This window comes from Ambystoma mexicanum, chromosome 1q (assembly GCF_040938575.1).
Source record: "Ambystoma mexicanum isolate Mex_15411 chromosome 1q, UKY_AmexF1_1, whole genome shotgun sequence".
In the NCBI taxonomy this organism is placed as follows: Eukaryota; Metazoa; Chordata; class Amphibia; order Caudata; family Ambystomatidae; genus Ambystoma; species Ambystoma mexicanum.
Window position 1 is genome coordinate 905622469 of NC_090922.1, and position 26839 is coordinate 905649307.

The window sequence follows — 26839 nt, forward strand, 5'->3', positions numbered from 1 at the left end:
TAGGCACCACTACACACAATTAAGACTACAAGTGGTAATACAAGTTCACATTTGGTACAAGCCTGTACTACACTGTTAAAGTGGTAGCAGTAGTGGAGCAGCCAGACTTATCTCAAGAGTAAATGAGCAGTAGTAGAGATTACACAAAGGACTACAATTACTGTGACTCAAGCAAACACTGACTCAAGGTTTCAGGTAAAAAATATAAGTACATTTATTTTTAAACCATCTGTTATAAAACACTTCACTTCTAAAAATTCGAAACCACATGTAAAATACACTACACACAACCAATTACACTTGTGCCAGTAATTCAAGGTAAGTACATTAGGATTTGACAGACCGGTGTTGCGATACTAATGCGTACCCGCGGATAGAAATGCTCACGAAGTTAAATCACACTTTGTACTTAAGAATTTCAAACAAGGGAAAAGTGAATAAAAATCAAAGGCAATACTTTTTCCAGGCAAGGAGACTTGAGGACTTGTTCAAAGATACAGATTAAAGTCAATAGGCCTTTGCCAGCGTCAATGGAGCAGATGCTCAGTTGCCGAGGATCACACGTTGAACAGTTAGAGATTCGAGATGCCAAGAGTTCGTAAAAGATTGGCAATTGGAAGGAAAAGTTATAAGAGGGAGGGAAGAAAGAACAAATCTTCGTGGAGGAAAAGGGCTCACCCCGATTCCGGCTGGTCAGACGGAAAGACCGACCAAATGTGCACAGTACCTTATTCCGTTGGTGAAAAGCTTGTGCCAAGCCGTTGTTCCTGGTAGTTCCTGCAGACTCACGGTTCCTGCGGCTTCAGTTGTGGGGACAAGGAGGACATCTGGAGCGATCTGCACTACCCAGGGATGAGGCCAGCAGCAGCGAAAAGAAAAACGATGAATAAAAGGTGCGCTCCTTTAAAATCAGGAGAGGGCTCTTCTGATGGCTATCCGGACCACTACAGCACAGCAGTGATTTCGACCCAGGAGAGGATTCTATGACTGAAGAAATGATGAGCTGGTTGATCCCACCAGGCTCAAGGGAAGAAGACTCCGGACTGGATCTTCTCTTGTCGTTGAAGGGTAGATAGCTCAGGACTGCAGCAGGGCTTCACCGGGACTCGGGGTTGCAGCAGCCGTCCTCTTCTCCACTTCTCTTCAGTTCCTTGCAGTTCCAGTGGCGACTGACTTCTAGCCCAAGAGTCCTGCCTTTTATGCCAAAATCCCACATTCACACAGCCTGGCTGTCAATCACTCAGCAGGGGGGTTGTCCAGCCCGGACAACCACCTTAGCCAATCAATACAAAGTGTGACTCGGGTCTCCAAGGAGACACTGTGCAGGGGGGTGACTACACCCCTCCCTCACATTCAGCCCACCTAGACACCCAGACGCCAAAGGAGGGCTTCTGGTCAGAAGCCCGCCAAAGGTCGGCGAACAAAGGAGGCAAACCTGGTTTGCTGCGCAAAGGAAGACCTAAGAAGGATGTCAACAAAAAAATGGCGATTGAACCCAACCAGAGCCAAAATAAAAAGTATTTGGGCTAGCGGGTTTAAAGTTCGAGGCTACTAAAATAGCCTAAAACAATGCCACGTTATGTAATATAATTGCGGTAGGCAAATTAGGGGAGATACCACTGCCACCAGCCAAGTCTTAATGTTAAGGGAGCGAAACAATGCTCCAAGAGGTACAGATAAAAAGGGCTAAGGATTAACCCTTTCCAATACTCCAAGTAAGATGGGGTGTACTGGATCTGTGGTTAAATGACTATGTAAAGTTAATGGCAACTTTACCCTTTTCTGGGGTACAGTAGTCAGCCCCAGATATGGAGTCGGTGGGAAGTCTAAAAGACAACCCTGTGTCACTGCACTGAAGGTGCTGTGTAACACAAAAGAGTGGGGCTACTGAAGTGGTGTACTCCAGATTCCACAATCACAAAAACAGATGAAATACACATGGCAAAACACAGGTAAGAGTGGGGGAAAAGCTCAAACTCTTACCAAGTGGAAAAAATAAACTCCAGAAATCCAGCAAAGCTGCTGGGGGACTCACTAGGTAAGGGAAATTAGCCATAGAATGAGAATTCTCCCTAACAAAGCCTCAGAGGTCTTTGTGCTGTGGCTGCTGCAGAGGGTAAAAGGGCAGCCGCTATTTAGTTAGGTTTAACTCCACGACTGTTGCACCACGAGGGAGCCGTCTCTGGCCTTTGAGATATGTGTCTCCCTTGTACTGCCAATTTAAGAGTAGAACCAAAAGAAACAACCCCCTCCAATTCTGAGAAGCTTTATGGGCTTGCAGCGACTTAGCAGCTGCTTTGGATGCTTGCAGCTTTTCCAAGCTCTCAACAGCACTAGAGCTAAACAGTTGTGAGCCATCAAAAGCCATATCCAAAAGCCTCACCTGAACATCTCGGGCAAACCCTGACCTGCGCAACCACACATCTCCTTATAATCGGGAGTCTAAGCCTGACTGCAGAGACTGGCACATTGAGTCTTTGCCATCCTGAAGGAATATGTTGCACAACCATTGCCACAGGTTTTGCTAGGTCTGGAAAAGATCTGATCTGGTCTGTTGGGACTCCGGGCTAGCTACCCCATTGGTTGTAGGCCCCTGAGCTATGCAGGACTACAACCAATAGCTATAGCCACCTCAGCACGCCCCTAGCAATGTCTCTGGCCATTGCCACAATTTCCCAAAGCATAAATGAATATTTCGCCAATGCATACCTAGCATTAATGGTCTTAAGAGCGATGCTACTCGTAGAAAAAACTTTTTGCCACATCAAAGTTTTTGTAATCCCTATGTGGAAGGATCATCGGGTAGGCAGCCACCTTTGAGGTAGACGTGGCTGCTTCTACCACCAGACTTTCTAGAGTGGGATGCCTAGATTAAAAACTCTGGATATATAGCTGAGGTGCTGTACTTTTTGGTGAAATCTTTATTCACTTCCAATATAGTGTCCGGCTTCTACCAATTCTCCAGAATTCTGTTTTTCAATGGCGTATGAAATGGCATTATAGGATCCTTTGGCGAACCCTTATCTAGGATGTCAGTGAAATCATTTTTATATTCTGCCACAAGCCTACCTTAGCTTAGGTACTCCGTTACTTTGGCCATGACTGATCTATATGAGGCATCAGCATGCATCAGTTTAGTCTGGGGTGGCAACCTCAACTTCAGGTGAAGTATCAAGTCCACTGGCATCATTCAAGAAGTCCACTAGGTTCTGCAACCTTGACACTTCAGAAATCCTTTGTTCTGGCACATTTGGAGTTCCAAACTCCAGGCCAAACAGAAGACTGTTCTCCTCAACTTACTATTCCTCAAAAATGGAGCCCATAGACTTGAAAAAGTCTCTTGGATAAGGGCTTAAAAATCTTTGATGGCTTTGCCAAAGACATCGCTGGCTTTGATCCCGAAGACCTCAACGTCTAGGAACTCAACGCAGAATCCTTCAATGGAGCAGAAGAGGAAGGCTGTGGCTTCGGCTTATTTCGAGCCATCTAATGCTTTGAGACCTCTCGAGGAAGCTTTGAGGACTTACTACACAGGCTCTTGGACACGCATGTAACAGGTCTTTATTGAATCCCTGTCGGCCTCACGAGGCGCAATGGTGTCTGGAGCCTTTTTCGGTTCCTTCGAAAGGGCAGGTGGAATCACCTTCTTGAGCACCTCTAGCATCTGTAGACAAAATTCCTCCCAATTGGCTGTAGATGCCGAATTGCTAGGAAAACGTACCTTTTCCTATCGGTGAGGAGTCGGTTGATTTTTTATGAGAGGATGCAGACTAGTGTCGAGAATCACTCCTCGATCTTGAGTGCTTAGAATGTTCACAACGCTTTTTAGCACTGAGGTGAAATATACATCAAGCTCTTTTCATGGGACGACCTGTTTTTTGACGGGGTAGTCAAAGATTTAAAATGGGCCTACCTAGGCCGTGTTTCCCCTTCCTCTCCATCTAGCATGAGCCAATGTCATTGACTTTATGGCTCATGCCTATATACCAGAAGCAAATTCAGTGAGGATCCCTGATGGACATTTTTGACCCACAGTTGAAACACCTCTTGAATCCAGTAGGAGTATACGATTCAGAGGAAACTCAGCAGAAAATCAGTGAGGCTAACGAACCATTCGAAACGTGCTGTGCATGCAGAAAAGCTGGACTGAGGTAAAGGGCACGGTGAGTGCCATTTATACCAGCATCAACGGCACGGCTGAGAGCGGATGGAAGCCGGCGAGGGACCCCGAATCGATGACAGATGGCGCCCTCTGCTGTCGAAAAGTTTCCGAAGCTGCAAGCAGGATATCGGATATTTCAAAGATAAGTAATCCGTGGGAGGACACGATCCATTAGAAACAGTTATTCAGTTGAACAGTATTGAACAGCAGAATAAGTGGACATTTGAAGAGTTTCTCAGTTCGCTGCGAAATTCTACACCACATGATTTAGCTTACTATAAAATACACTTTAAGCCTCTCTCCCTTTAATATACCAAACATTTTTTTTTTTTATAAGCAGAACCCAGTTCTACACCATCGATATTATGTTCCCAAAGTAGCAAAGTGAATTTACATCAGTAAAGGCCGTTGAGCAAAAAGCTCACTTTTATACCCCATGTGGTAGCCCGCTCCACCCATTGCTGACTTTTGGGGTTGTGTGACTAGCTTTCTCCCAGCGAGAATTAATCCAATACTACAGAGTGTAGATCGGTTTTTGTGCTGTGCCTTAAGAGTCTGTAAGGTTCCTCAGGTAGGGAAACCTAAAGGTACCTTTAGTCTCCCAAGGAGAGAGTACCCCCTGTGGCGAGTCAGAAGGAAGACACAGACTCTCAGGGGACTTTGTCAGGATGATTTCTTAAAGTAAGAATTGTTAAGGCCTAACTTTCCCCATCACTATGGGAATTTCCATCCAACTTACTAACTAATGTGCTAGTCAGGCAGTCATGGAAGTTCAAACAAAGAAGTCTGCTGTCCAAAACTACCTTAACTGACCCTACCATTAATTAGGCTTGGAGAAGGAATCCCTTCTACTTTGGATACTTTCAGTATCAGTTCATAGATTAGTATACGATTCTTAAATATCTTCTTGTTATTTCTTTGATCGGTCTCTGTAATTCTTATAACAGGCATGGGATCTTTCTACTACCTTTTGAGATCTCCTTCGTCAGTTTATTACACAATTCACTTTCTTGGCTATAGATCTCAATATAATCCTGATTATATATTCCTGCCTTGGGGTTGATATCCTTCCTTTATTATGGTTCAGTTTGGCCTGTCCAACCTTGTATTTGTTGTACTGTTTGCACCTTTTTCCCAAGGTAGTATGGTCACTGGCTTTTCTCCCTCTTCCTTCAGCTTTTTAATAACTTGCTGTGAGGAGTCAGAAATAAGAGCCGGACACAGGTTTGCCAGGTTTTTAGGTTACAGACTTTTATTAAAGAAAATGGGCTTGGGAAAAGGCCTCTGACCTTAACAGGATTTCCCTACCTAAACAAAACCTAAGGCTCTGTCCATGTCGGGATGTCAAAAGTAAAACTCTCCAGTGTCCAACGTTCTATCCTGACCCTCACACTACAAACATAACTCCAAACTGAAAAAGGGAATTTGTCTTTAACCTTTGTTTGGAAAAAGTGTTACAAAAAGAAGATTATGATTCAAATTAAGGTTTCCTCAAGGATACAGTTCTTGGTTCCAGAGGGTAGTTTTTAGTTCCCTTCCCCTGCATTTGTCTTTGCTCTTTGAGATTTCCATACACCATATTCTTTTGGGCCTCTCCTGGCCAAATGCAACACTTGCACAATAGTCCTTTAACTTCACACACTTTGAGCCTCTCTTGGCCAAGTGCAACACTTGTACAATATTCATTGTCTTCCTGTAATCTTCAATTGCCTGGTATCCTTCCCTACCAGGACTCCCATGTTACACACTTGAGGTTTGCCTGGTGTACTCTCCTGCCAAGACTTCTGCTTCTACTCATAAGGGTTTTTCACCGGCTCCCAAACTTGTTTGTATATTTGGTTCGAGACTGTATCTTCCCGATATATTATCTTCTTCTTGCTTCGTATTGACACTCTGTACAACCACATATAAGCAAAGGGTGCGTTTGCAATTTAAATTACCTTTTACTATGTTCATCACTTTTTCTCTCTTTAATGCCGGTAACTTTCAGTTACACGCCGTCAGTGTGTTTGCCGATATGCCCCGGTGTCCCCGTTCCTCTCAGCAGGACTCCTTGGCTTCTGCATGCATCAATTTCTTCTCTCGTGGTCGGTCGAGGAAGGTTTCCCACTTTGCTTGTGCGTGCAGCATTTCCTTCCCTCGCTCACCGATCCTCTGCAGCTTCCTCCATATAAACACCTGGTGTCCTGCTGGCTTCAGTAAGACAACTGCTCCTCCCCTGCTTCTGCAAACGCTCAGGAGATTTCTACCTGCTTCTGGTGTTTACGCAGCACCTCTTGGGTTTCCGTTTCCACAGTTCCTTCTTCACCAAGCAGTGAGCTGCTTGACTCACCATGCCGGTACTGGCTTGTCGACTCCCAGTCCTGTGCAGAGGTGTACCTTTGTGTCGCCAGCCGCCACAGAGCTGCTTAAATTTAGCGGCCACAGGTCTGTGCCGGTAAACACTAGAGCACTCACTAATTTCACAGTTTATCTTGCTCCACATTGCGCGCTCCTTCCTCTTCTTCGTCTCAGTATTTACTAAAATCTAGGAAAAGTAGTCCATTGTAAATGTATGACTCATGGAACTTGGATGAATATTTTAAAATGGTCTTGATGGGGAGTCGTCTCTGATAGATTGGTAAGTAGAAATAACTATTGTTCTCCAGCATGGGTCTGGCATAGATTCACATGCTCATAAATAACAAATACATAGTAGTACAATATTACACAACCACGGGAGATGGCTAGGCTCAACGGAAGCAATTAACTCTTACCTCTAACAGACTCACCTCAAGCGAACGGGTTGCATAGCACTGCTTGGCTGACTCTGGACTCCTCCCTGGAATCCCTGTCAACGCAGTAGAACTTGGTGAAGATGTGCGTGGACCTCCACATAGCAGCCTTGCTGATGCCCAGCAGGGTCACACCAGACAGGAACAACATTGTTGCAGCGATCACTGTGGTGGAGTGGGCTCTCGGACGGCCGTGCAGCGTCAGTTCGCCAACCGATGACATTGTATACTGCAGCCGGAGAGCCACCTTGAGATGGAAGCCTTGGACAAGGCCTTCCCATGGTTCACAGGACCAAAGTTCACGAACAGTTGAGAAGTCTTCCAAAAACTGTTTGTGCGCGTCACGTAGAACTTCAGGGGACGAGCAACGTCCAGCGAGTGCAAGGCCCTTTCAGCCGGTGATGAAGGCTTTGGGAAAAACACAGGTAATACCAAAGGCTCATTGAGAAGTAATTCCGACTGGACCTTCGGCATGAAAGAGGGGTGCGTCCGCAAGCACCACCCTCGATTCCTGGACAGTCAGGTACGGTTGCTTTCAGGATAGAACCTGGATTTCACCCATCCTCCTGGCAAAGATGATGGTCACAGGGAAAGCAGTTTTCCACGAGAGGAACTTGACAGGGGCCGGATGCATAGACTCAAAGGCCCCCCCCCCCAATGAGCCTCATCAGCACCACATCGAGTTACCATGCCAGGGAAGGAGCCTTCACCGGCGGGAAAGATCGAAATAGTCCTTTGAGGAACTCCTTGATGAGACCAAAGTGAAGATCTTCCTGGAGACCTGGTGTAGCGGAAGATAGCTGCTAGTTGTACCTTGATGGAGGTGTGCGCCAGTCCTGCCTTGGCCAAGGATAGCAGGGCCGTGACCCTCAGAGGGGTCTTCTTCTGAGACACTCTCCACACAGTCGGCAGCATCCAGACCTGAATGGAGTGCTTGGCCATGGCTTGTTTGCCATCCCTCAAAATGCTGAGTAATCCATCCCTCATTTCACCCTCCGAGACATGCTCCGCAGCCTCAGATTTCACCACCCGCAAGATCTGCATATATTTGACAAGCGCATCTTTCATTAATGCTTAATGCTGCATGAAGTGAATACTTTTTTTGAAAGAGCATCGTACCTCTTGTCTTCCCGGTCAAGGTTCAGGGAGGGTTTAAAGAGCTTGCTTTCACATTAAGAGTCGCAGCTTGAACCACCAGGCTGTCATCAGTGGGGGCCTTGAAAGGAAGTCTGGGTCAGAGGATGCTGATTTATGTGTCTTCACTAAGTACTTGTGCACTGCTGGCACATAGTTTTTTTTACTGTAACCCTAAGGATCTTTGATGGCAGCATGTGTAAGGAAAGATGTTCTTTTTGCTGCTTTTCTCCCAAAGACTTCTATGGGGCACCCTTTGCTTTGTTTTGAACACTGTCTTGACCTTTTGGAGTTAAGTAAAGCCTTTTGCTTTACTTTGCTTGCCAGTTTGCTCATTCCCATGGGGAAACTGACATGTCCTAAGACTATCAATGTCTGACTCAGGAGGCGGACATGAGGACATGGTTAAACACTAAAGTTTCATTTAAATTAAGAAAGCAGCCTATTCTAACCCTAGTTCCAATGTGGATCTTGGCCAGATGTAGAAAGAGAATAATAACTGGTGCTTGTTCGTTAAGTACTACAAACAGAGCAGACCTTTGTCCCAAAAGCCTAATTTAAAGGATCATAAAATAGTCATAGGCGCCCCTCTGGGAGAACGAACCCTTGGCGCTCTTGTTCAGAAAAGAATTGCCATTCCATTTTGGTGCTGGACTGCCCATGTAGGCAGGACAAAGAGTGATCTGCAAATGGATATTTCCCTTCTGTGAAAGGTACAGTGAGCTAAAGTGTGGCTCCGGACTCTCGAGTGAGTACCTTCCCAAAGAACAGGTCATTTAGCAGCGCCCGTTCTCGCCTATGACTAGTTTTTTTTTTTATAATTTAAGGGTTATATGTAAAATTATCAAATATTGATGGTCGCACACAAAAAAAAAAAAACACTGGACTATTCTGGTGCGACCCTCAAATATCTGGGTGTACCTGTCAGGCCTGGGTGCACCTGTCAGGCCTGGATGCACCTGTCAGGCCCTGCGCACACTCGTGTGCAGCAGGGACATGACAGTTTGCTTTAGATTTTTTTTATAGTCGGAAATAATAAAGAGATTTTCACTCTATACCAATTTAAAGTGCTGACCCTACCACCAATACATAAAAGGAAACAAAGTTGACTAGAACAAGTCTGCCATGTTTCCTCAATGGCTGAAGTGGTGGCTGGCTGGCTTCTGACCCTCACCCAATTGTCCATCTACAGTCTTCCAGGGCTTGCAACTGGCTGGATAGTTAAAGGTTTGGACAAGAACGCCTTTCACGAATTTCGGGTTTTCGTGGATAGCAGTCTTTGACGTTAACACTGGGATAGCGAGTCCTTGACTCTGTAGTATGGATCATTTCACTCAGGCTTGGATTTGTGCATCTATTACCAAGTCTTGGGATCATTTTGCTTCCCCCCTGCCAAGGGTCCTTTGGTTTCTCACCCCACCCATGGGGCTTTGCATCTCTCACCCCTTTCTGGGGTCGGCTGGCTTCAATCTTGCCAAGGGTTCACATTTCTCATCCAGCCATGGGGCTTTGTTGGGACTTCCAGCCATGTACCTTCTGTGTCATGGTGGTGGGTCAGGCAAAGTTTGTATGCAGTACCCGCTGGGAACACTACAAACAAGGGTTGTGTTACTCTTACTAATGTCATGCGCCCTTGTCGTATCGTTGTAAGAAAAGATAAATCAATGCTTCTTATACTCCAAATTAAGTCATTGATGCCCTATGTGATTACACGTGTTTCGACATTCTAAATACATAGAATGTCGAAACACGTGTAATCACATAGGGCATTTTTCTAAGGAACCAAAGGAGTAATAAAAAATCAATGACTTAATTTGGAGTATAAGAAGCATTGATTTATCTTTTCTTACAACGATACGACAAGGGCGCATGACATTAGTAAGAGTAACACAACCCTTATATACATTTTCGAACGGAGCAAGGGGGCCAGGAAGACTCCGTTGTTACCTAGGCATGCGACCGTAATTGGTGAACAATAAACTATTATCAAAAGGGCGCTGAGGTCCAATTGAGGAGATACCCTATATAAAAAAGGCTCCCCACATTTTTCAAGAACACTACAAACAACTCTGACTACAGGTATAGGCAACCCAACCTTTGGTATAAGCTTGTACTACACAGGTTCGGTAGCGTGATGAGCTGCCAGGCTTATCTCAAGAGGGGACATGTGAGCAGTAGTGGAGTTACACACATATTCACAGTTACAGGTATTCAAATAAACTCTTACACTCAAGGTTTCTTGCATAACAATTATTAATGTATTTATCAGTCAGTTATAAAGCCTTATTCGGAAGGGAGCAATAGAATACACTCAAAATAACACACAAATACACTTCAATACTGTACACTCTAGTTTCTAAATCAGTAAAGACTCTTTTGGGATGGCCCACAGACAGAACCTACACCCACAGGTGACTTCAGTAACAAGGGTGCTGGGGACATTAATATTTTACTGTTGGAATTTAGAATACTTTTAGAAGTTGGTAAAAGGCAAAGATTATTAAAACATAAGAGACCACAAATATTCATAAGCAGTGAAAATACTTTTAGAGTTCACTAGAAGAGTCATTCAATTCAATAGGCTAAGCCAAAGTCAATGGGAAAAAGTCTTGTAGAGGATAAAGCACTTCTGATAAGTAAATTGAAAAGTCTTTGCACAAGTTCTTAGGAGTCTTTGAAGAAAAGAAGAATCAAATGTAGGGCCACATGCTGATTAGACTTGTCAGTTGTAGAAGTTTCAAGCACTTTTACAGTAAGAGGTAAGTTCTCTTAGACTTGTTTATCAGTACCTTGGTAAAAAACAAAAGTTGCAGTTGATGGCTTCTGTTCATGTGCAGCTCTGCAGATCTCACTGTTCCTGGGCCTCAGTCGTGAAGAGTGAGAATGTAGGGAGACTCCTGAAATGCACTGGGACTGTCAAAACCCGCAACCTGCTAACTTCACTTTCAGTGGCTGTTACGCGTTTCAGCTTCTCGCAACTATCACAAATAGCAACAATGTAGCGCCAGGCTGTCAAGATGGATTTCCTTGCTTCTGGGGTCCCGCACTCTGCTGAGGGGACTCAGGCTTCATCAGTCCTGCTTCGTAGGAGTACGGAGGATCTTCCAAAAGCTTTAGGCGAGCTTAAAAGCAATGCACACAATCTGGTGTTCCTCTCCCTGGCTATACGGTTTCCAGCAGCAACACTGTGGAAATTCAACCAGCTCCGAGATGGATGTCAAAGTGGCTTACTTTGGAGTTGATTGGTCCCACCAACTCAAAGTGGGAAGTCTTCCTTGCAGGGGCTTCTCTGCCGATGCAAACTTTGCGTTTTGGCAGTGCAGCAGGGCTTCACCGGGCAAACCAACAGTCCAGTAGTTGCAGCAGGCATCCTCTTTAAGTTCTTCGGTTCCTTCGTCCAGTGGTCGACTCTGCCTTCCAAGCCAAATGACTCACCTTTTATTCAGTTATCTCCCATTCATTCCAGCCTAGCTGTCACTCACCTAGCAGGGTGGCTGTCCTTGCCAGACAGTCAGCCAATCACCACAGAGTGCATTTGGGTCTCCTAGGAGACGAAGTACAGGGAGTTTCGGGCACCTCCCTCACTTCCTGCCTACCCCAGACACTCTGGAGCCAGAGGCGAGCTTCACTCCTGAATCCTGCCAAAGGCGAAATGAACAAGAGACCAAACCTGGTTTGGCGCGCAGAGAAAATCTCTAGAAGGACCTTTCCACAAAGAACTGGTGAAAAAAGAAGACCGGGGACCATTTTGCCAAAGATGGCCCCTGCGCCATTTTGAAAAAGATGGCTCCCGCGGTTGATTTACCGGAGCTGTGAACGCGGTTTGCGGTAAATGCAAACAATGGTAGTTTGGAGGAAACCACTGCCACCAGCCATTCAGTGAGGAAAGGGTAACAAAAATGTTACATGAGCAGCTAGACACAGGGGATACTAAGTAACCACTCCAGCACTCTATTGTAAGAAAGGGTGTGCTGGGTCTAGAAATGTACAATGGTAAGTAAAGTTAATTTCACTTAACTGCTCTTGGAAACCGTAGTTTATCCCAGAGAAGGTAACTAAACTTTGGGAAAGCCGAAAGACTTCCGTTTGTCACAGCAATGAAGGTGCTGTTGGACACAATGTAAAAAGATGATGCCGATGGAGTTTCAGACTCCATAACCAAAAGAAACAGTGTATAAAAATCACATAAAAATACATGAGAGAGTGGGAAAAAGGCTCACACACTCTCCAGGTTAAAGAAATCAAATCCTCACAATCCAGCAAAGTTGCTGGGGCTCTCTAAGGTGGAGGGAATTGGCACATTTCTGTTAATTCTCCCTAACATCGCGTTCCTCAGAGAAGGCAGTCACTTCTGTTGTCACAGGACTGCGGGTTGGTCTTTCCATCTATTCCCCACGTTGCCCTCTTCGGCCGTAGGTTCTCGGGCTCATCAGCACCATGGACTGTAGAAGCCGGTTCCCAGCTTCTTGGTTGGGTTGTACCACCAACTCAGTCGGGCCCAACTGGCTCCAGACTGATATGCAATCAGCAGGGTTCCGCGGCCTTCAGCATCAGTCTGCTGCTTAGTTCCACCTACCAGGCAAATGGTCTTTCTCGTGGCTAGCTCCATGGGGCTTCTTCTGCAAGTTCCTCACCCTCGGATTTGGTTCCTTCGTCGCTTTCCTAACTCCAACTGCAACGAAATGGAATGTTCCATTGATTCTGTATTTCTCATAACGGGTGTCGATATGTATTTCTTTAACGGGTGTCGAACATAAAAGGTCAGAAATTGTGCCAGCCACTTCCAAAGGGTCACAAGTACAATCATATTGCTCAATCTTTACATAGCAAACAAACATATGAGCCCTTTCACAGGATGAAGGATTAATAAAATACCTTTGCCGGGATTCACCAAAGAGGCGCCGCCCCCAGTGGGATCCTGCTTGCCTTGTCCACTAGAGGTTGTTAAACCTATCAAGCTTACCTCTCTAGTGCCAAAGGAGGTGGCTAACCCTTGGGGAGAAGCAACAAATTCCCTGGACTAGTCACACTGTCCTCCAGACAGGAACTCCTCAGGGGTTTGAGTTGATGCTAATGGCTCAGAATTGGGTCACCGTCCTTGTCAAAAATGCTTCTGAATTAACCCTCGATATCCTTTCTGGATTTCAGAGTAAACCTTGATCGCTCCAAAGTCAACATAGAGGGGGCTTTAGCGGTCGGCACTGACACGACATTGAAGAGTAGCGGCCAACAAGGTTGTGCGTTGATTCACAAGGTTTTGTCACTTCTCCCCAACGGGGAGAACTTTTTCATGAGGCTAGGGAGGTGCTGCCGATACCCAATGGTCCCCCTGGGGATGGTTTAATGCGGGAGGACCTCATGAGGAGTGACTCCCTCTCTAGTGACAAGGACGATCACCTGGGGTACAGCCCATTGAATAGTGTCACCCCCTAATATTCCCCATCCCTCCCCACTGCTCAGAACCATTTTGAGAGTAAGCCCATGCATTGTTGTAACATAGGAGACAAAGATAAAACCAAAAGTACTATGGCGAGGAAGAGCACAGGAGACATGAGGGTCATTGACTGTGCTAGTACTGGTACAAGGTGGCCCCGAGGAGGCAGGCGAAGTCATCAACAGAGAAAAGGTACTTTTACAATCAGCATGGGAGGATCTGGATACAAGGTATAAAAAGTAAAGGACTAGCAGGTGTGTCAAGCTCAGCTGTATCAAGCACGGCTGTGTCAACCCTGCTGGTTCTGGCAGCAGTTGTGGCTGTGAACCAGCGCAAGAGATCCAGGTTCTGCCAAAAGATGGGAGGGAAGAGGACCCCGGTGAAGTGCCGTGGGAGTCCTCCATGGGTTCTTCTGGAGCAAACCCAGGAAGAAGACCGAGCAGGAGAGCAGAGCTGCGGAACAGACAGAAGTATTGCACAGCTGACGGAGCAATGATAGTGAACCAGTAAAGCCGGAGAGAAGACTTGCAGTCCCAGGCAGTCCTGGTGACTTACCACAATCCCACACAAGGTAAAAGGAGGTACAGGAACGCCGGAGGGGACACAATGGTAGAGGGGAGGCGGGGACACAATGGTAGAGGGGAGGCTGGTTCACAAAGCTCGCTCTCTCGCTTCAGTAGTGGGGAGCCAGATACTGGATATAAACAGAGAAGGGTCAGGGACCTGAAAGCAAATACTGAGACTATTAGAGGAGATATTCCTTGTTGCAGTGACAGCATTAAGTCCATTGATCAACCAAGAAAGATTTGGGACTTTGCTAACAAATCAGAGTGGCAAAGTGTACATCAAGCTGAAGAGTGAGAAAGAATTGTGCCAAGCAATACCAGGAGAAATGGGTCATTCTCATGGTCCTGAACTGGGAGTTGTACTGCAAACATCAGGTGAAGGGAGTCATTCCGCCTGGTTTTATTGGAAACTGTATAGATCTACACCAGGAGAAGGGAGCTATTTTCCTGGATGTGGAATTCTATGAAGGCTGTGTGAAACCCACAAGCCACGGGAAGTGAGTCATCCTCCTGAATTTTTATTGCAAAAGAACATTCTTTTGGACGCTATACGAGCAGCAGGAGAAGGGAGCCATCCCTGTTAGTTATCCTTTAGTAGTTGTGTGTGGGATAGAAGTAGGTTGTGACGCAGAACAAAGGAGTTTCATTTGAAGGGCATTCTGAGGCAAGGAAACTCCTCTTAGAAGATTGGGATAGTGAGGACCTTTTTTATGTACAAATAAAAAAGTTTATAACCACCACCATGCCACCTTTGTGTCAGCTTCCTTCTTCAACACCCTTACAGTTGGCAGAGACAAGAGCTCTCCAACAATTGTCTATGTCCAATCGCACTTGGGCTTTTGGCTGTGCAGGAGGGATCGGACTCAGACTCTGACGACTTTGTCAGGCGAGGTGGCCTCTACCGTCTTCATTCTATTGCCTCCTGAGGAAGCAGGGGACATACTTTCTCGAAGACCTCCAACATTTATTGTCTGAATGTTTCCCACTTTTCTTATGTGGTGACTTTTGAGGGAAAATGTACCAGTTTGTCACGTAAGGAGTACGATCAGTATCTTCCTCATCCTCCTCTTTTTTGACAAAGACTAATGTCGTGATTCGCTCCACAGAGGGAACCGTTAAGATTTATTTTAACCTCTTCCGCTTTCTCGGATGTTCGACTATGGAGTACTTTCCCTCATCAGACCTTCACTTTGAAGGGTTGTGCTGGGCAACTAATGTCGAACGCTCGAGAGCCAACTTAGATGTCCTCTCCTTCAACCCGTCACCACCATTGTGGCATGACTCACAATCTGCGATGGCGTGATCAGTACCGAGGCACCACGGACAAGCCTTATGAGGGTCAGTCACTGACATTTTTTGTGTCGCAATCTAAAAGCCTTTTAAAAGCAAAAGGTTTCAGAGTCGACAAAATGTCGAAAGATAGCATTTCTCAAAAGAGTCAGAGAAATTTCTTAGGAGTCGAAAGGAAGCTTCCAAGAAGCATGCCGAGCTTGTAGGAAAAAAGAAACAAGGTTACGGGGCTTGTTGTGTGCTATTTACGCTGAAGCCGCCATCATGTCCGGATACGGCAAAGAGTGCAGAGAAACCTAGCCGTCGGAGTCGAACAGTGCTGTCACTGTCAAAATTTGAAATAGGCTGCTGAAGGAATAACATATCTAGGATGAGGAATCCGTGGAGGAACACAATACATTCAAAAAGGCCTGGCCAATAAATCTTGGGGCCTGCTATGGTAAGTAAACAAAATAAACAACTGGGATTAAGTGAAGCTGCACATGACCTATTTGCTACAGTGTTGCACAACAAGTCTGCACATTGAAGGCAAAGTCACAGATGTTATTTGTAGACCTGGAAAGGACTAGCAGTGAACCAGTTACTAACCCTTCCAATGATTCCCTCTTCATAGATAATTTATATATTTGCTTAAGAAGTATAACTTTCTAAATGACCAGGAAGGATAGCCAATATGCATTCGAGTGCATGTTTTATTAATGCCAAAGGTTCTTGAGTTTAAAAAAATAAAAGCCACGCTTAATTTGGGGGGAGGGGGTGATTTTTCAGAGTGGGCAGATGCTCTGTTAGTGTACGAAGAGTGAAAGGAAGGCAAAAGATGATGCACCTTTATGATTATGCATTTCAAAATGTGCTAATCGTGGCATCCCTGTTAATTTAGGAGCCTTCCAACACTGGAAAATATGCTTAAGCCCAAGCTGCACATTATATAAAAAGCATTCATAAAGCAATTCATATTGAAGGCTATATTTTATATCATATGCATTATGTGTGTGGATGGCGATTTGAATAGGATGCACAGAATACATTAGAAAATATGTTGAGAAAAGTATGTTAAACACAGTATAGTATACACAAAGGAGTTTCACATACCAGCAAGTATTCTGGCTGTAGTTCCTGTACTCCAATGAGCCCAATTAAACAGCGGTCTTCTACAACAGAGAACAATGCCACATGAAGAACAGGATTATAATGCTAGTAATGCAGTCAAAATCAAACATTGAAAAACTTATCAAGTTACTTTTCTTTGTAACAGAAATGTCATTGACATTTTTCAAACACAAGTAATTCAGACACTCTCTTGTCGGGGCCCAACACATTGCCATGTCAGATTCTCCCATTCTCCCCTTCTCACCTCCTCCACCCCAACCCCCCTCACCCTCCACTGCACCCCACCCTACCCCCTTGCAACCACCCTCTCCCACTCCCCTCCTCAACTTCCCCAAGGCCGTCATTCACAACTGGCAATCAAGGGATGTGGAAAATGTTGATTACAGTAGCAATGGTTTATAATTACGTCAGTTCCAGTTAAGCTTACGCTCTCAATCTAATGGGGCATAAAAGTCCTCCAAAGTCCTTCTGCATGCATTCCAGAAAGGGGTGACCTATCCTTGTGAAAGATTCTGTGGTGTCACGAATAGTCGCTGTGAGCTTTTCCATGGCTAGTATGTGCCACACTGTCTATCCACAAGTTCATGGATGGGGGTCATTTTTGTCTCTGTGTCTCCAGTATAACTAATTTGGCTTCAAGGAGGAAGTGGGCTATGAGTTTAGTTTTCACTGATGACCCCACTGCTATATCATGTGCATGTGATACCAGGATACACAGGATGGGGGTCATGGGAATGTCCAGGCCTACTACATACTTGATCTAAGTTCCAGCCAGAAGGTTTGAATAAGCAGACAACCCCACAATATGTGGAGTAGCATCCCTCTTTGCCTGCAGCCTCTCCAGCATCTATCTGTGATGTTGGTGTTCGCAATATGTAGCCATGCGGGCGTCTGGTACCACCTTGTCGGAATCTTCATTTAGGTTTTCGGGTAGGTGGGAGCAAAAGTAGGAGTGTGCTTTTTTGTATACATCTTCCCATTCCCCCTGCTTCGACTGTGTGGGCCAAGTCTTTCTCCGACTCCCGTCGGTATGTGCGGTGCTCTGATGTAGTGAGTGTGTTGAGACAGCTGTACAGATTAGTTATTAAGCCTTTGGAGCCCAGGAGGAGCTGGAATAGCATGGTGTGTGATGCCTCTTCATGGCTGGCTTGTTGCTCGGATTCAGAACCCAATGTTGCATTCGCATATATATGAATCTGTCGTTCTCCACTAAACCCCTTTCCGTTTTATACTGATCGAACGACTATCTCACCAGTTCAAAACATGTCGCCACCCACCCCCCGTTCTAATTCCTTTAGAGACTAAGCTGGCATATCCCATATCCTTTCTGTCCAGTGTGAAGTCGGCACTGTGAATGAAAGGCATGAAGGACGAGGGTAATGAGGTTGACCCCCAGAGTCGGGTTACTCTATCCTATTTTTCCATGGAAGCTCATGATCGAGCTACAGTATAGAGCCTGGGCTCCCCTATTTTTGGCCGTCCATGGGTGAAACTCTGCCACTGCCTGTTCATGAACGTCCATATATTCTCTGAGGATTCCTGCACCCAGTCCACCAGGGTGGATATCCGAGCTGCCCGGTAGTAGCTCAAGAGTCCAGGGAACACCAGGCCAGCCTTGACTATTGACCCTAGGTGCTCCACCTGCTCATATGAATTTGACCAGCGTGGCTTCCCAGTGTTTGATTGTGTGGTCGGGGCTGGGGATAGGGACTGCCTGTAATAGAGCAATCTGGGTAAAATGTTCATTTTGACTATCAACATCCTCCCAAACCTCAAAGATAGTCTGGGTTAGCCATTACCCTGATCCCCAGGTAGCCTGTGGATCCCTTCTCCCATGCAAATTAGAATTGGTGCTCCAGTTCTGCTTTTGTGTGTGAGGGAATATTCATGGCAATAATCTCTCATTTAGAGTTGTGTATTTTAAACCTAGAGACTGCACTGAATTGTTTTTTCTTTAACCATTTGTTTATTCAGGCTGTTAATGTGCATAGAAGCCACACTAGTATCAACGGTCACCAACATTCTCATACAAATTAACAGTAGAGTGCATCAAACATGTCGACCAGCAATTCCTTCCAACAGGGCTGAAACACATTTAGCTATCCAGCTCCTTCGAGGGGAACACCAACCCCCGTATTTCCTGGTAGATTGGAGAGATTCTAGCACCCACCCCAACTGCCTGTGTAAGTAGCACCTGCATCAGCGGGCTCAGGGATACCTTTCCACAAGGTGGCCAGTCGCCTAGTCACTGTCCTGTAAGGAAAGAACTGCCCCCTTCAAAATCACACATCAAACCCTCAATTCTTCAATCAACCCTTAGCCTCCTGCCCTCAAACAAATCCCCCACTGACCGACACCATGTCCCCAAGATCCAAGAACCCTATGTTAGGCAAAGTTTGTATGCAGTACCCTTTGGGGCGACTACACATAACAAGGACTACAGGTGTAAGCAAAACCAACCTTTGGAACAAGTCTGTACTACACTGTTTTGTGGTAGCGTTGCTGAGCAGCCAGGCTCATCTCACGAGGGGAATGTGAGCTGTAAGAATGTTGCACAGAGGTCTATAATTACAAGTATTCAAATAGACCCTTATACTCAAGGTTTCTTGATAAAAACACCTATTAATTTATTTCACAGCCAGTTATAGAACATTCACTAGAATGAGGCAATATATATCACACAAAAATATACTTCAGTACTTCACAATATCCGGTTCTGAGGCATTTAAACTACTTTGAAGGAGCAAAATGGCATTCAGAGCATTTGAAGTAGGAGCAAAAAGGCATAAGTTAATAAAACAAATATTACAGTTACACTAAAACAGTGCAAATAGTTTGAGTTCCCAGGAGGAGTTGATTCAATGCAATAGGTTAGGCCAAAGTCAATGGGCTAAAGTCTTGTATAGGATAAACGGTTCTGGAAGTTAAACGGAAAAGTCTTCGCCAAAGTTCTCAGAAGTAGTTCGTAAAAAAGAAAGATTCATATGTTGGGTCACAAGCGGACTACGGCTGCAAGTTACAAAATAGTTTCAAGCACTTTCGCAGTGAGCAGCAAGTTCTCTTGGTCGGGTTTTCACAGTACCTTACAATGAAGAAAAAGATGCAGCTGAGGACATCTGTTCCTGGAAGTTCCTGCAGATCTCGCTGTTCCTGAGCCTCAGTCGGGGGGGCAAGAGGGAGGACGTCGGGGGACTCCTGCACTGCACTGGGACTGGTCAAAAAGCTGGCAAAGGCAAATCTTCAATTTGGGTGGCTGTAGTCAAGCACACAAACTGGTGTCCTTCTCCCTGGCTATTCGGTTTCCTGCAGCACTCTGAGAAAAATACAACCAGCTCCGAGAATGGTGTCCAGGTGGCTTACGACTGGATTGGTCCCACCAACTCAAATGGAGAAGTCGACCTTGAAGGGTTTCTCTGTCGAGATGAACTTGGCGATTTGGTCCTGCAGCAGGGCTTTACCAGGCAAATCAATGGTCCAGGAGTGCAGCAGCCGTCCTCTTCCAGCTTGTCTTTGGTTCTTTCGTTCCAGTGGTCGACTCTGCTTTCCGAGCCAAGAGAATCGCCTTTTAAACAGTTTTCTCCCATTCATTCTAGCCTAGCTGCCACTCACCCAGCAGGGTGGCTGTCCTTGCCGGACAGTCAGCCAGCCAATCATGCCAGAGTGCATTTGGGTCTCCTAGGAGACTAAGCACAGGCCGATTCGGGCACCTCCCTCACTTCCTTCCCACCGCACACACTCTGGCACCACAGGCAGTCTTCAGTCCTGAAGCCCGCCAAAGGCGTAGGAACAAATGGACCAAACCTGTTTTGGCGCGCAGAGACAAACTCTAGAAGGACCTTTCCAAAAAGAAATGGCGAAAAAAGAAGACCGGGACCCGTTTAAACAAAGGAGGCTCAGGCGTCATCTTGAAAAACATGGTTACGGTTAAGGGAATTAGCACATTTTTGAGAATTCTCCGTAACACCCTATTTGCCCGATTGCCGACCAGAGTCCCAGATTCACACTCCACGGCAAAACAGCACTATACAGCCGTGTCACTCGTAGTTTCCCTAGAAGCTTCTTACAAGTTTCCTGTACCATCCGAAAACTATTAGTGGCCCCTTTCCCTTCGACCGGGCCCCACAACAGATCTATTTCCCTCCGATGAGCTGGGAGGGCTCCCAGCAGACCTAACAATTCCCCCCTCGTGTCTGCCCACACAAGTGCAGCCTGCAACTTTGACGCCATCAAGTACCACTCATAGTTCGGTAGATTAGGGCCTGATGTAAAGTTGCCAGCGAAACCCTCCTCTTCCTCGTATTCCACAACAATTTGCTAACCTGCTCGTCGAACATCTTAAAAAATAACTTCTTAAGGCCATGAGGGATATTAGTAAAGTAATAAAGGATCCTTGTGAATATGACCATTTTACACAGTGCTATCCTCCCGATCAAAGATATGGGTAACTTTTTTCAAAATTGGACCCAATCTCCTATTCCTGACAACGCGCTGCCCGTGTTATACACAAAAGTATCCTCAATATTGTGAAACATTTGGATACCCAAATATCTACATGATTCCCCTACCATCTGATCCCCAATCCGGGAGGATAGCAAGATCTCAGCTACGAAGGCCACTCAGCGGGAACAATTACTTTTCTTTATTTATACGGAATCCGGATAGTCTGCAAAAGTTACCCAATACCTCTAATAACATTGGCAAGTTGTCCAACGGATTCCCCACATACAACAGGTCATCCGCATACAAAAAGATGGTGTGTCTCACCACCCCCCCACTAATATCCCTACCTCACCCATCTCCTTCCTGAGATAACACACAAGCGGTTCCAACACCGTTGAAAATATCGGGGAGACCTGGCACCCATGTCGCTTCCCTCTACCTGGCATCCACTACGATGACACCCAATCATTCGTCTTCACTCTCGCCATTGCCTATTGTATAAGAGCCGCAGGCACCAACAAATAGCGCCCCCAAACCCAAAGGCTCTCAACATCCTAAAGATCCATTCCCACTCCAGAGAGTCAAAGGCCTTCATTGCATCAAAGGAAGCCAATGCCATTTCCTCCTCAGAATATTTAATCTAGTCCATTACATTAAGCAAGCAGCATAAATTCATCTTAGTATTTCGTCCCCTTATTAATCAGCACTGGTCAGGTTGTACCAATACCAGAGCCACCTCAGACAGTCTGGTAGCCAGGATCCTACCAAGAATCTTTGCATCAACATTTAATGAGATTGGTCGGTAGGATGCACAGTCCAGAGACAGTTATCACTGCTCCCCTCGTCGTAACATGGAGCACCCCTGACTCAAAGGCCTCATCATTGACTTTGTTAAGCCAGGAGAACAAGAGATCAGCATACTTGCAATAAAACTCAACCTGGAAGCCATCACTGACAGGGGATACACCCTTCCGCATGGAATGGAGGACCCGCCTATATCAGATTTCTCAACAGGACCCTCCAGCCCCTCTGTATGGTCCATGGTCAGGACCGGCAGTTGAATCAGGTCTAGCAACTCATCTGCGTCTTTGGTGGAGTGCATGCATGCCCTCGCTAGTATATATCTCATTCATACCCTCCTGAGCGCTGACTAGGTCCCCTTAATCCCACCTAATCTGCGTTATGGTATGCCGAGGTTGCTCCAGACAGATCAGCCAGGCCAATAGTCGTCAAGCCTTGTACCCTTCACCATGAATCTGCACATCCCGCCTGCTCCCATCAAACTGTGATGAGTCTTGTGCCTCATGATGGGAGACCAAGGCCTCCGCCAGTTCTTCCCCTGCCCGCCGTCCCTCCAGCATGTCCTTTCTAGGCCCGAAACCACAACCTCTATTCTTTGCAGTTTCTCCTGCAGTGTCCTCCTAACTCCAGTTCTTTTGGATATACAGACCGCCCTGATCGTAGCATTTAAGGGCTCCCACAGGATCCCCACTGTCTTCAACGATCCCTCATTATTATCGAAAAACTGCATTATTTCCTCCAGCAAGGTCTCCCCAAGCACCCAGACTTCCAGTGCCGTAGACGACAGGCACCACAACCTTGCCGGTGATCTTCGCTGTAATCCCTCCAAAAGTGTTACTAAGGGCGAGGGATCCAAGAAGACTATCCAAGTATTCTGTGTCCACAAGCGTGGGATAATGCTTCGCCCCCACCAATATATAAGCACTGCGTGAAAAGGACCTGTGTACTCCCAAAAAATAAGTGTAGCCCCACTCTCGCCACAATTCAACCAAATCCAGGTCCCCAACTATCCACTGCAGCGACAATGCCACCTGCTGTTTCAGTAAACCTGCCTTCCCTGTACTGTCCAATTCCGAGTTCAGGAGACAATTGAAATCCCCTCCCAATATAAACAGCACTTACTGATGCCCCCCCACCAGACAATACCGATGGGAAGTATTCCTTATCTACATTGGGTGTTTAAGAATTGACCATGCAGAGATCCCTCCCCTCCAATGTGCCCAGGAGCACTGCCGTCCAAACTTCATCGGTCAAAGCCTGTGGCCACTTGGACAGGTACCCCCGACATCACCCAATCAGGACCCCTCTAGCATACGTCAAATAGTACGTCCCCCACTACCGCCTCCCCCGCCCCATCTCTTCAGTGAATCCAAATCCTTCCACATCATGTGGGTCTCTTGTAACAGGGACAGCTGGATCCCATGCCGCCTCAGGAACCCCCCCCCCACCACCAACTCAATGCCATTTCAATTGTTTACCCATACCCCAGACGTTCCAAGGGCCAATCTTCAGATAATCACCCCACACACCATGTTCAGCGATCAGCGCCACCTAGGGTGCCACGCCTCTACCCGGCACTCACATTGTACCGAAGAAACCATCTCAATCTGCACCATCAACCCCCCCCCTGCAAAACCTCAGCCTACTGAGCAAGCATGCCCAAACTGTCTGCTCAACCACCGCCCCCCAAAACCACACCTTCGAACTGCCCACCGAGCTCCCCAAGCCCATTCCCTCTCAGCTCTCCTCAACCCCTCCCCCCCTCTTGAAACCATTGCCAACCCATTTTACAACCGTTAACCTCCCCATCCCAAACACCCCACACTCCCACCTCCCTTGAATCCTCCCAAGCTAGACCATGTCTACCCCCATAACTCTTGACCCCCCCAGCTATTCTCTCCATGCTTCTCCCCTCTCCTGTGGGTGAATGACCGGTAGTCCAGCGGTACCCACCCCTGTTGCCCCTGTGCGGTCCTTCATAGGAATAATCTCTCACTTCCACAAACCCAGGACCTTCAACTATTATCCGAGTCCCGGTGAGAGCCACCAACCATCAACCTTAACTTCAGCTCACCCCCAAAGACTCAGTGCCCAGACTGCAATGCCCCTTTCAAGCCCCCCCCCACCCTGTGAGCCCGGCTCTGTGTCCAACCAATTCCACACTTCCTGCAGTGATGCAAAGAACCAGGATTTGCCATCCTCTATGACCTTCAGTTTGGCCGGAAAGACCATCATATAATTAATAATTTCTTGAAGGCGCACTGTCTCAATGCATCATAGGTTCTCCGCTGTCGTCGTACCTCCAATGTGAAGTCTGAAAGATGTGCAGCTTTGTATTTCCCACCTTGTAGTAACCAACCTTTCGAAACCCCTGCAGGATAGCACCCCTGGCCCTAAAATTCAAAATCTTGGCCCCTATTACTCTCTGCGGCCCCCCAGGTGGCCGGGCCCTGCTTGGCACCTTGTGTGCCTGCAAGAAAAAATATAGAAAGTCCTTCCACTCCTAAAGTGTCCACAAACAGCTCTGCACTGGGCCATTCCCATCTCTCGGGAACCGTACCAAACGGATATAACAGCGCCTAGATCGACCTTCTGCATCTTATGCTCTTGTTTCCAATGTCCTAGCAGCCCCACCAGGCCAGCTGCCTGGTTCTAGAGATGTAGCAGGTCGTTTTCCGCAATGCTCACTCTCCGCTCCGATGACCCTTTCGCACACACTCCGTAAATCTGCCCTCACAAGAACATATCCAACCCTACCTCTTTAATACTCCCCTCAAGGGAGGTCTTACTGGCTTGAATGGCCTCGATCAGGGCTTCCAGCATCATCGACCCCACCACCCCCAGATCCGCCAGTAGCAGTGCCCTGCGTCACCTGGCCCACCTCATGCTTCTGCTGCCTACTTTTGGGGTCTGTATAATTGTCCATCTTTTGCTGGCCTTTCACCATTGTAGCCAGCGTCAGTCACCTTGACCCCAAGGACTGTGTCCCTTTGCCCTTAGGAATCTCACCCTCCTTCCACAGTACAGGATCAGAGGGCCCACCTCTCCCCTCTGGAGCTCCCACTATCGTAGGGGTACTGCACCCCACTGCCTTCTAGCACTCCACCTGGCTCCCGGCAAGATGTGCCCCAGTGTACCCCAATGAAGGACACCACTCCACTACACAGCCCCACGCCACTAGGACCAGGGTATCCAATTAGGCTGATCCCGCCAGGACTCCCAACTTCTCTTCAAGAGATGTAGTTCAGAATGTCACCCAGTGCCTATTTGAGCCCCCAGGTTAGGGATTTCATACAGGTGGGTCCCGCCCCTGCCAGCTGTCACCCCTCTCTCCCTGCTGAGATATCCAGTAGTCCCACCGCAGGGCACCTTCCCACACACTGACCAAGAGGTTGTTCCAGTGGGCCTCCCTCTGTGTCTTGAGAGGCTCTTGATTTGCCACATGCTCACTTCACACCATTTCTGCTTCTTGCCCGTCCACTCCGTGTGGGCCTCTTTCCCCATCCTACGCCTGTTCTTCCCACCGGCCACCACACCTCACAGCACCTTTTGACTCTCCCAAGGGTAGGTGGAGGGCAGGACATCCACTCCAACCCTGAATCTGTTATGTCCTGCCGCCACCTGACAGCCTGTTCTCACCCATGGACTTTGCCTGATTTCTTGGCTCCCGCAGTGCCTCCCCAGGACCCTTTGTGGCTTTTCAGAGCTGTCTTGTTCCGTCTGGGACGCACGCAAAATCAGCAATGATGCACCTGCAGAGGGGTTAAAGACTGTGGATCATGCCTTCCAAACAAATTGTAAGCCGAGTGGTACGTCCATTTGTACCAGACACCTCATTTCAGGAATTCTTACATGAGCGGTTTAATTTGCCTATGTTTCATTAAGGTGGCCTGCATCAAATCCTGTTAGATCTGGATCTTGCCATCTTGAAATGCAATCTGATGCCTTTCCCGTGCAACCCCCACAGTCGCGCCTCATTTTAAAATCATGCAATTTGGCTACAATGTTGCGTGGGGGTTGGTACTTATCCGCTCTGGGGGAACCTACTCAGTGCACTGTGTCGATCTTGTGATCTCCATGGGGCCACTCAGTATTTCTTGAAACAGTTGCTTGATGCAGTATTCAATGTTGTCCCCTCCGACCCTTCCTTCAGAAATCGAATGCGTAGGGTGTCTCTCCTGGCTCTATTTTCTAGTTCCTCACAATTCAACTGTAGTGTTTCAGTAGTCTCTCTAAGTTTAGCCAACTCCTCAGACACTCAGGGGACCTCTATTGCACAGTGTGACGGGGATCGCTTATTGTGATCCACTCTGTCCCCCAGGCTCGCTGTATTTCTCCTTTTATGTCCCATTGCCTCTGGCATTGCCATGTCAGATCAAGAGGTGTCTTATGTCCTCCTTTAAGGACTGCAGTGAGTGGAGCAACAATTCCGCTTATTTTGCGGACATATCTGTAATGTCTCACAGTTACTAGCCAGATGTCTATGTAAGGGCACTATGGGATACTTTCTCTGTGCAGGTGTGCTGCAACTACTGCTAGTACTTATGGGAATACCCGGGGGCTGGCGTGATTCCGAAGTGAAGTACCTTGAATTGGTAGTGTGCTAGGCCTACTTTGAACATTCAGTATTTTCGATGTGCTGCCAGCATTGACATATTAAAGTATGCATCTTTCATATCCAGTGTTGCCATTAATCTCCCTTTTTGAGCAAAGGGATGACTTCCTGTAATGTTGTCATTCTGAACTTTTGAGGTTTATCATGCACCTTTGATGGCCTCTGATCGAGGTACTTGGCATTCTGTTTTGTCTTGCTTTGGAAAAAGGAAGTACACAGAATATACACCTTTGTTTATCTCCAATGGTGGAACGAGCTCTATGGCTCCCTTCTGAAGAAGTGCTTTTACCTTGGCATGTAGAATATATTTATTTTGATACTTATATAGCGCACAAGGCCCAGAGGCATCTAGGTGCTTTAGCTTAAGCATATGGCTACATTACATGAAGGGCTAACAGCGTACAGTTGCATGGTTACAGAACAGGCCGTCATAATGCCTGGAAAAGTGCATAAAAATATACTGCGGGAAGCTCGCCTCTTGTTACAGGAAACTACAAATTACTTATAAAGGAC

The 26839-nt window shown here is 46.7% G+C and overlaps 1 protein-coding gene across 4 annotated transcripts in view; it reads right to left on the reverse strand.

Annotated features, from left to right (window-relative positions):
• FRRS1 (ferric chelate reductase 1) overlaps window positions 1-26839 on the reverse strand; it is a 730440-nt gene that overhangs the window by 119255 nt on the left and 584346 nt on the right. For all 4 annotated transcript variants that reach the window (XM_069641539.1, XM_069641540.1, XM_069641538.1 and 1 more), the window contains exon 13: window positions 16453-16511. In XM_069641539.1, coding sequence (XP_069497640.1) covers window positions 16453-16511 — 59 coding nt within the window. The remainder of the gene's footprint in view (window positions 1-16452; window positions 16512-26839) is intronic.